Source organism: Glycine soja, chromosome 2 (genome assembly GCF_004193775.1).
Source record: "Glycine soja cultivar W05 chromosome 2, ASM419377v2, whole genome shotgun sequence".
Classification (NCBI taxonomy): Eukaryota; Viridiplantae; Streptophyta; class Magnoliopsida; order Fabales; family Fabaceae; genus Glycine; species Glycine soja.
In genome coordinates this window covers 41,885,349-41,896,308 of record NC_041003.1, presented here as the reverse complement: position 1 = coordinate 41,896,308, position 10,960 = coordinate 41,885,349, and the positions used below count along the sequence as shown (strand labels likewise).

Below are 10,960 nucleotides of genomic sequence, written 5' to 3'. Positions count from 1 at the left end.
TGAGATGTAGAGGAAGGGGGACAAGGCCAACTACACTCAAGCACACTAACCAAACCATGGTGAAGAGTGGTGGGTGAGGGTGAGTAATTGATTGACCAAACCAAACAAAAACATTCACAAGGTCATATGATAGAACTACCCACGGGGCCACACACACACATAAGAATGCATTTTAACTTAACCTGAGGCTTGGCTTAGCTTATGCTAGTATTACTGTGATTCATGATTGTGCACTTAATAGTTTGCGTGCACTCTTGCGTCCTCCCTCACCTCTCACGCACGCACGGGCACGTATGAATGAATGAGTGAATCAACCTTCCACAACACTCTCAACTTTTCTTTTATTAATTAATAATTTATTTTACCCCCGCGTTTTTTTTTCTCCAGTGATTTAATAAATTATTAATATTTATTTTGATCTACTTGAATGAGGGGTATATGTGTCAATGCATTTTCTATATAACTCAAGTCCTCATCTCTCGCCTTGGTTATACACAGTTTCCACTTTCCACTTTGACTGTACCAAAGTCACGCTTGCTCCCTCTCTTAACCGCTTCCATCTTTGCTCTCTCTCTCTCTCTCTCTATGGACACACATCCTTGTAAGTTCTTGTTCTTTTTCATGAATCTTATGTTTTCTTTACTTTTCATGTTTTTGTGTGTCTGTTTTGTTTTCCAAATTTGGTTCTTAGTTAGTCCTAGGATAATTTAATATTTGAATAAATCACTTAGTCTTTGAAGAGCTTCAATTCACACACCTGAATCTCATTTATTGCACTAGATCTCGTGAGCAAATTTGTTTCCTTTTAAAAAAAGTGTTTTTTTTTTGGGGGGTAATTATTGTTTCCATTCTGGAACTTGGTGCTCTTGAATTTTATGTATGTATGTTCTTTTTCTTATTTATCGTTGCAACTTGTAACTTGCAAGCTGTCTCATTTTTAAGAGGTTTTGTAATGGAAATTTATACACCAGATTAGCTGAATCTCAGTAATTACCTTGCTCTGAAGGTTTTGTTTTGCAAAAATAGGATTCAGGGAAGGAAAAAAGGGAATGAATAAAGGAAAACAAAAGTTTTATTTTTTCTTCCTGTTTTGATCTTACTTTATTTTTTATTTGGTTCTATTTTGAGCTGAATTAAAAGGTGTTGATCCGTGCTAATTGTCAGATCTGTCTTGTATGAATTCTATTGCAGGGTCTTGAATAGGTTTTTGGGTGAAGGAGTAGTGTTGGTGGCTTTGTATATCTTTTAGTGGATAAGGATACAACAGCATGCGGTGGTGGCTTAGTCTCTCAGTTGATGTATACCGCAAAGTGATTTCCTTGAATCTGTATTGCAAAGTTATTCTGTAACTCTTAAGTCCCTTTTGATCAAAAACCTTTTTCAATCATCTCACTCATCTATTCCTTGCCTTGAATCAATGGGATCCAATTTTTTTGTTGTTGTTCCTTGTTATGTCCGTCAGATTAGCTGAAAACCCCCACCCCTATCTTGTTTCAAACCTCTTATTTTCAATCAGCCTCTTTTAACATTTTAGTTGTCATTAGTTTCTAGCCATTTTCTCCTTAGGTGGTGTTTGTAGACAAGTCAAATTAGTATCTTAGTTTTGTGTATTGTTCAATTTGTTAAAACCGGTTTTCACTACTGGATTGGGAGGGTTCAGACTTCAGAATCATTGTCTCTGGGAACATAGTTGTTCTTCCATTTTGAAGGGTTGGAAAAGTAGTTATGGTGTGCCAAGCAGCGAGTCAAACCAGATTTCGGGCATTGAAACACGAGAATGGATATGCAGGGAGCTCCACCATAATAGTTAGGGTTATAGCATGCTTTCAACCTCTCACAGATTGCCAGGTATATTATTCTAGAACTGAAGAAACTGCTGTTATTCTTTTTTTCTATTTTTTTAATTGATGGTATCTTTTGTTATTATTGTTATTATTATTATTATTATCTTTTAAGGAAAGCATGAACTGATGATTATTTTTGTTTTTGGGTTTTTTTCAGGCTGAATACTTTCGTCATTTGCTCAAGCCTGTTACGTAATAGTTTTTTTCTTTTTGTTCGTGTTGGGTTAAAGCTGGTGGTTTAGTTGTTTTCCTTGTTGGTGAAAGAGTTACCAATAGTAAAAGATAGCACTTGTGTTTGAAACGTTTTTCTTCAGGTACGTGTTGCATTGTTTATTTTTCCATTCATTCATTTCATCCATTTGTCGTTGTTTGTTGATTTGTTGATTCACAGTGTGCTTTGAAAATCTTTAGGTGATTGTTGGGGTTTAATGGGAGAAGATTGCAGAACCTGGATTCCGGAGCTGCATTTTAATTGGCAATCTCCAAATTTGAGCTCCTTCAATGCTACACCCTTTGGTGTGGGGAAGCAAAATGGTACTTCTGCAGCTATGAATTCGGGTGCCAACGTGGTCACAAGAAACGCGGCAATGCCAGCTTATGCGTCCTCTGCCTTACCGCATTCGCAGTTAGGACATTCTGGTGAACCTCATGGTTGGTTTTATTGTTTGCCTCGCTTTCGCCAGGGATTTACCACGCCTGCTCAAACCTTCAATGCAGAGGAAAAACTCCCTGCTGGCCATGCCAATGGTTTAGGGGTGGAAGTTGCGCCGAATAGGGAATCGGGTTTCCCTCAGAAGCAATTGCTGGTTATTGATCAAACGGGTGATCAAACAACTCTTGTTTATAGTTCAAGGTTTGGGGGTCCCGTTGATTGTCATGTGTCCTGGGATTCAAAGCTGCATGGTTCTATCAATTTGAACAATGGGAATGAATTGCTTAATTTAAGGAGAGATGTGAATCATGTGGTTGGACTTGGACCTACTTTGGATGATAAAGTTCATGAAAATACAGGAACTGATGATGACATTGAAAGCGAGATGCATGAGGACACAGAGGAAATCAATGCATTGCTTTACTCTGACAGTGATGGTTATTCCACTGAGGATGATGATGATGATGAAGTTACTAGCACAGGACATTCACCCAGTACAATGACCACGCACGATGATAACCAGGAAGAACCCCATAGGAGAACCGCTGAAGAAGTTGCTAGCTCCGTCGGAGAAACAAAGAAGCGAAAGCTATTGGACGGTGCTTATGATGATGACAACTTGCAGTTCATTGACACTGCTAGTTCTCTGAATGGGAAAAAAAGACCCTTTGAAGTCGAAGATGATGCCGAATCAAGATGCTCTAGTGGTGGCAACAGTAGTAGTAGAGGGTCAGGTGGAATGGGTTCCTTGTCAGGCAATAAAAAGATGAGAAAGGAGAAGATTCAAGATGTTCTGAGCATCCTGCAATGCATAGTTCCTGGTGGAAAGGACAAGGACCCAATCGAGCTTCTTGATGAAGCCATTCGTTGCTTGAAATCATTGAAACTCAAGGCCATAGAACTTGGACTTGATGCTACTATATAAGTTGTGGACAATTGGAAATCAGCATCACCTATCACTTATTTAGTACGTTATCTTTGTGTTTTGGTTTGTAGAATAAACAAGGTATGAGTGTGAAACGAATCCTTTGAAGCCCTTGCTCAATTATAAAGTTGGAAGAAAATAGAGAAATCAGGTGGGCTTTGAGTAATGGTAGTAGTTTGTGTGTGAAGAAAGAGGGTGAGGTATTTCAGCGTATTATGCCGCAATAAAGGAAAAAAAAAAAAAACAAAGAAATGAATGATTAGTCCATGTCTTGGGGGTTAGAGAAAGTAGCACTAACGCTGGCATGGGGTGTGTGAGTTGTGTTTTTTTGAAATGAGAAGACCACTGGTTGTTCCAAAAACGAGAGTGCACGCCTCTTGGTTGTTATGGGGCCCAACCTCACTTCCTCTTTTTGTAACCTTGTCGTGTTCAATCCTTTGTGGGTTTGCCTTTTTCTCTGATGTAAAAATTATCACTTCTCCTTTTGTGAAAGAGATTGTGACAACTTTGGCTATAAAGGGGGGCCCCTCTTCCCCTCTATTTTTTCTACTTGACGGATGGCACAGTAATGTAACACCACGCTTGTGGGAAACACTGATTTTTGTGCTGTGGTTTAGTGCTATATTATTGTTATTGTTGTGTATCGTAATTGGTGTAGTAGTGTATATGGACTTATTACAGAAGAAAGGAAGAAGGGGTGATATCTTGGTCTGATGTAATTTAATGTGGTTGGTGTCACTGTTGTCTTCTTGCCTATGTAGTTACGTCGCATACACGCATTTAATGATATGAGAAAGTGATGTGTTTTTAAAAACTTCTATCTTCATATTTAAATGTCGTTATTGTCAGTATTAGGTTTAAATATGTTTCAGATAAGATATATATTTTATATTTGATTTTTCTTTTGGGTTTTTTTTATATTTTATTTTGAGCTTATGATATATTAAAAATTTTATTTTGAATCTCTTTTATGAGTTAAGGTGATAATGTAATATTTTCTTATTGGTTTTTTCTATATATTAATTTGGAATGCTGTCAAGTTATCCCTAATGAATATGGACTCATAATAAATTTTTAATATATAATGAGTTCAGAATGATTAAAAAGTTTATCAGATGTTAAAAAAAAAAGAATGTATATATATATGACACATCTATAAGTTATTTAAGTCTTATTATTGATAGTATTTAGTTGATTTGTACTTGGATTGATTAAAATTTTAAAGTATGAAAAGTTCTCTCTTAGCCATGGATGGTGGGGGTGATAACTGATAAGGGCCCAAGGGGACCACAGCGTGGAATTATTAGTGAGGAAGATACATGTGACGTGTGTAAGAGAGAGAGAGAGAGAGAGAGAGAGAGAGAGAGAGGGTGGCACGGGTGGGATTATGGTGAGTAGTCAATAGTCATGGTAGGTGTCAAACAAAAGAAAGAATCTTATAACAGTGTTTTATTGAAGTCCATTGATTTTTCTACAGTGCAAAAGAAAGCATGCCATTGCTTGAGGCTTGAGCAGCTTGCTAGCATGGGTTTTTCTTCCTTTCTTTTCTGGGTGGAAGATAGAGAGAGGGTGGACTCTAAATCTTTTATTCTTCTATGATACTTTTGGTCAAACATGTTTTTAGTTCACATTTGCATTTTATCAAATAAAGTGTCAGTGAATTATTGTCTTTTTGGTGTACTAACCACTAATTTTTTTTTTTGAATTAAAATAGTTGTTACTTATTTTTATTATTATTAATAATTGTCACTTATATGTATAAGCATTGAGAAAATTATTAATAACATATGGTCAATAAATCCACTATATTCTGTGGGAAAACAAACAAAAACAAACTACATTTATATTATATTTTTTTCTTATTATTATTTATTATTGGTATGAAATATCCATCAACTTTTATTAATAATTAATTTTCATTAAAAAATTTGATTATTCACTTTTGATGGGATCTCCCTCAATCCCCTTTTTTTTCATTATTCTAATTTGAGATCTTTTTAAAAGAAATTGAGTTCAGTATCACTTATACCAATAATTTGTTGGTATTATATTTGTATTATATACAAATATACAAACAAAGAAAATGACATGCACTAAAATAAAAAAAAAAATTGTTATATTGGCAGCTATGACAAACATACTTTAAGCCTAATTAAATTCTAAAAATGACATGAACAATGACTTGATTTAAGAGTTCCAGTGCTGGGTTCCATGGATGTGGAGGTTTGTGTTCCTCATGCGAGTCTCGTTTGAATTACCTAACAATAAAATGCATAGTTTTCCTTAGCTGGATAGAACAATAAGTTAGTTTTTGTGAAAGATGTGGTTGGCCTGAACATTTATAGCAATCAATAAAATGATGGCGTGCTACAAATTGTACCTAACATCTCCATTAGAAAGTTTAGTGTCTAAGGAATCGAATAAGAGTCTAAAACAAGATGACGAAATGGAATATATTTAGAGACAAGAATCGTTCAGACATGACTTATCACATGCTCTATTCTGATTCTCCATCTCTATAGTTTTCTTTAATTTAATTACTAGAATAATTTGGTGGAAACAGGTGGAAATACGTGAGATAAAGAATTCCTTAACCCTCTTGTGTGTACAAATCTATTATATGTACTATATTGTGGACTCACTGCACTGGATTAATAAATAGTTTAACTGTTCAAAATTCTAATGGTGTACTTTCAGAATCCAAAGTCTTTCATTGACTTCCATTCTCATCCCACATTTGGACACACATAAATATATCAACTCACTATTTTAATGTCTTGATTCCACATCACATGTGATGTGAATTTTTGTAACAGTGAGTCTTTAGTAAGCCTATTGGGAAAAAATCAAATACAAAAAAAGAAGACTCAACGTTTTGTTGAATTGTAATGACACAGGTGGCGGCAACCTTACTCTTGGAACTTGGAAGCAAGCCTTTGGATTCAAATGAGTGAAATTTAAAGTCAAATTTATGTTTACCATGGCAAATATAGTGTAACCGAGGCTATATAAGTAACTTTAGTTTGTAGTTTTCTTTGGGTATTTCTTATGCTCATATGCTTATATATATATATATATATCTTTTTCGCCGCCAAAAAAAATTGCACTCGAGCTGTCTTGGATATTTGATAATAGGTGGAATAGAATAGAATGAGATGAAATAGAATGAAGTTATTATATTATCATTTAGATATTTTATGAAAAAATGAAATAAAATTCAATTATTCATCAGTAAACTCGAAGTTAATTTTATCCTATATTTTTCAAATTGAAGAGGAAAAAAAGTAAGCAGAAGAGGCAATGAAATACATTATTAGGTCATTTCATGTTATTTTTAATTTTAAACAGTCGAAATTATGATAACTAATTTTGTTAGATTATATTCCGTTTCATTCTATCATTTTTCTTCAATCCAAACATTACTTATGATTCAAGAATATGAAAAATTGATGGTCTCATTGATCTGAATAATTAGGACGACCCAGAGACTTTTATCACAAGACATGTATTGCTTGTGATTCAAACCTAACAGCTATTGTTTCTTTACTAACATGAGCCTTCAAATTTTTACCTATATATGTTAAGTGCAACAACAATGTAATCCCACTGTTCATTCTATACAATATTATTACTGAAACTCGGTACTTTGCATGACATGTTAAATTAAACTATAAATTTTTGCACACTTATTTTTCTCGTTTTTCTCACATTTGGGGTATGATGCAAAATTGTAGTGTAGATGTGTGCAAAAGTGGTATAACCCAACAAGCTGCAATTAGATGTTGGAAATTGTACAAGTAGATATGATTTTGTTTGTATTTTTACCACATCTGAAGAGAGTTACCTTTGTGTCCTTTTGTACCATCGGAGGCGCTATAAGCTGTAGTGCATTATCCATATGAAGCAGTACTAAATAGTGATGTGGTGATGATTCTCATAGGAGACTATTTTTGGTGGTAGGGGCTTTTGCACATGTGAGCCATTTTATGGACATGCCAATTAAGTTGGAACATTGAACATGTAAGTGAAATTGAAAAGAGAAAAATGGTGATGATTAACTCTTAACACTTGTTGTGAAATCCATGTGAAATTTATAAAATGATCTGAAGTTTCATCACCTATAGGTACTGAATTTCATCTCCATAACAGATTTACATGAATTTCATTCAATAATAAGAACTGTGTTGGTCTATTATTAATTACATGCACAACCCTAAATTTATTCTTTGTATAGAAGAAGGAAGAGAAGTTTCTAGTTTTTGCACAATAGATGACTTTTTCATTCATTGCATTTTAAGTATTTTCCGTGCAATATAAGAGCTAGAGAACCTAGATATGATGATGTTGCTTTTGGATGACTATGCAGCAACTCTTTTTGTCGTGTGACTAAAGATTGATTTTGGAACTAATATTCGAACACAATGATGCAATATTCGAATAACACTATAACCATTCAATACTGCATTTCTATCATGTCATAAACCAACTTGTTCTAAATAGGTTCATGGGCTCCAACCCATTAACCTACGATTTGGTCCACTTGACTTCATGGTCTTCCACGCTAATAAAATTCAACAATAATGGCAAGCATGAAAGAAAACCATGTCTAGTAATACATACTATCGAAATAGAGTTTCTAACACAATAATGTACTCAACTTTAGATACACCATTTTAGGAGAACGTAACATGTCTAAATACAAAGCGAGAAGGAGATAAACTCGTAAGGTCTTGTCATAGAATGTGATCAATAGAGTGAACACAATTATTCCAAAAGCTTAAGTTGTTATATAGTGAAAATAAGTGAATGGATATATATATGTCTAGAATGCCTTCTCACGAGGTCCTTTGACATTGATTATTAATTAATATGGAAACTATTGACATTAAAAGTGTCAAAGGTAACATTGATTTTACAAAAGTGATGTTAAGTAAATTACATAATATTAGTTTTGTAAAAAATTGATGTGGTATCATAAAAAAGTAATAAAAAAATACGTAGAAAATCATGTCAATTTTTTTATGAAAACCCATGTTGTTAGTGAACAACAATATCAATTTTCCAAAAAGTCAATATTATTTTTTATTGAAAAAAAAATCAATATTGTTTTTGGGAAAATCAATGTTGTCAATAAAAAATAATATCAATTTTTTGAAAAATCGATGTTGTTGTTGACTGATAACATCGATTTATCTAAATTATCGATGATATTTTTTGTATTTTTTAATATTCTATCTGTTTTTGTAATTAATCCAATTAACGTGTAAATTGAAAAAGCAAAGATCATGTAGTTTTTATCAAGCATTTTAAATTTTTTCCATAATATATAATTGAATATTTACAATGAATTATAAGAAAAATAAAAGTCAATACATAATAAATTTTATAACCTAATATAAATTAACATAATAACTACTCTACAATTCTAAGATTACTTAAAGTCCTGGTGTTTGATTTTTAACTTTCAAATAATATCTTGCCCATCGAATGCGAATGACCTTGATTCTCTTTGGTCCAATGGTCTTTGATTAGTAAAATATTACATGATATAATAAAACATAAATTAATAAATGAGTGTAAATAATAACAATTACAAGAAATTAAATTAGTTCTGAAGTAAACAATTATCATTTCTCAATTATTCCTGAAATCCTCACGGGAGACAATTTAAACTGCTCCTATATGAAAAAATAAAAACATATATATAAATAAAGGAAGACATGATCAAAATTCAAAGAATTGCTCCTATCTGAATTAAGCCTCACGGGACCGACTAGAGGAATAAAATTATGTGGCATGAATGACTTTTGGACATACTAGAAAAATAATAATATGAGGCTGCTCTTTGTTTTAGCCAAACAACATCTTTCTACCAACAAATCAACAATACATTTTCATGTACTGCAAGGTATGCATATTTTATGAGCATTCCAGTAACTAATGAATATTGCCATACCTTTATCCTTTTTTATTCAAAAATCAAATCATTCATTAATAGAAAAGGACAAAAGAGTCCATCATTACAGTCTTACATAGGCTTGTCGAGGCACCAAATCTTCCCACACACAATTTTGGTAGCACCTACCAAGTGGTGCCATAACATGTGGTGGTTTATTCCTATTTCTTTTCACAAGAGATAAAGATTAAAAGTTTAAACTCTATGCTAACTAAATGTAGTCCTTCTATTTCAAGAGCAATTGTGGACTTCCTTTACTATCCTTAAAGCATGCGCAAACAACTTGAAAAATTAAAATCAAAGTCAGCTTCAATCCTCTCCATGCTATAATTAATTGTTAGTTCTAGACTCCATCTCAAGGCTAAAACTTCTACTATTTATGGTGCTACCTTAATATGAGAAAACAAGCACGCTTATACCTGTGTTGCATCTTACTCTCTAGTCTGAGTATTGAATATACATGCACAATACAATACATAAATTGTTGACCTATACATAAAACAAATTCCCTTCAAGAGGAATATGTCTCTACTTCTTTAAGCTCAATCAACTACAACCAGATAACACAAATGTATAGCACAATCCAATGTAACAAGTTTAGCATTATAAAGTTACTGTATAGCACAATCCAATATACATAAAACATAACCTTTTTTTCATGACATGAGGAATAAGTTTAGCATTATAAGGTTACTATACAAAACCTTTACTGTATCAACAAACTTAGGATTTCCATGTCCACAAAGAAAGCATAACACAAAAACATTAAATGCTTAGGACGACACACCGATGGGGTAGGGAAGGTACCTAGCGCGAGATGTATCTGACGCCACAAAGAAGCCAAATACAAAGAGAAAGAATGGAATAAAGGGAAGGTACCTGACGGAGACACGAGATGTCATGGTGGTGGAAGACGTCAACACCGGAGTGCGAAGATTGGACTTCGAAGACACAATGCTTTTACAAGTAGGGACTTGAGACGAGATGCCAAGAGTGGAGGCGAAGAGGGTGCTGAGACGGAGATGACGAGAGCTCGAGAAAATAAGGCTTTGGTTCATATTTTTTAAATGTAGGTTCAACATCGATTTTCATTAAAAAATCGATGTTAACCAAGTGATGTTAATGCTAACATCGATTTTCTAGAAAAAAACCAATGTTAAATAATAATTTCCTGATATCGGTTTTTGAAAAAACCGATGTTAACGTGAGTCAGTTAACATCATTTTTTGGAAAATCGATGTCAACGACCTCATGTTATTTGCAATTATGCCACTGTGTTTTTTTATATTGATTTTATCGAAAACCGATGTTAAATCTACATTTTGTAGTAGTAAAGCATAGAATACCCGCTTGCAGACCAACCTTGTGCTAAACTACTTAATCATCAAGGTTCTAATATCAACTTATGAATAACTGCTTCCCTAGCTAGAATAAGACTCTATTACAAGCAATGAGATTGGTCTACTCTCTAACATGGTGTGTCATAATTGATAGATAATCATATTTTTTAAACATGACAGCATAAGTATATATATATATATATATATATATATATATATATATATATATATATATACTTTAAT

At 33.4% G+C, this 10,960-nt stretch overlaps 1 protein-coding gene across 2 annotated transcripts; it reads left to right on the top strand.

Moving 5' to 3' along the window:
- Positions 1-468: 468 nt before the first annotated feature.
- Positions 469-4,235, top strand: LOC114395278 (transcription factor bHLH143-like). 2 transcript variants are annotated; one of them, XM_028357016.1, is made up of 4 exons: positions 469-601; positions 1,192-1,848; positions 2,002-2,158; positions 2,256-4,235. In XM_028357016.1, the coding sequence occupies exon 4, from the start codon at positions 2,273-2,275 to the stop codon at positions 3,419-3,421; it is 1,149 nt and encodes a 382-aa protein (XP_028212817.1). In that variant the 5' UTR covers positions 469-601; positions 1,192-1,848; positions 2,002-2,158; positions 2,256-2,272; the 3' UTR covers positions 3,422-4,235. The 2 variants fall into 2 exon arrangements, with proteins under 2 accessions (XP_028212817.1, XP_028212822.1); XM_028357021.1 differs by having other exon boundaries at positions 2,236-4,235.
- The last annotated feature ends 6,725 nt before the right edge of the window (positions 4,236-10,960 follow it).

Excerpts from the sequence above, each read along its gene's own strand:
- LOC114395278 (XM_028357016.1), top strand. The coding sequence starts at position 2,273 with ATGGGAGAAGATTGCAGAACCTGGATTCCGGAGCTGCATTTTAATTGG.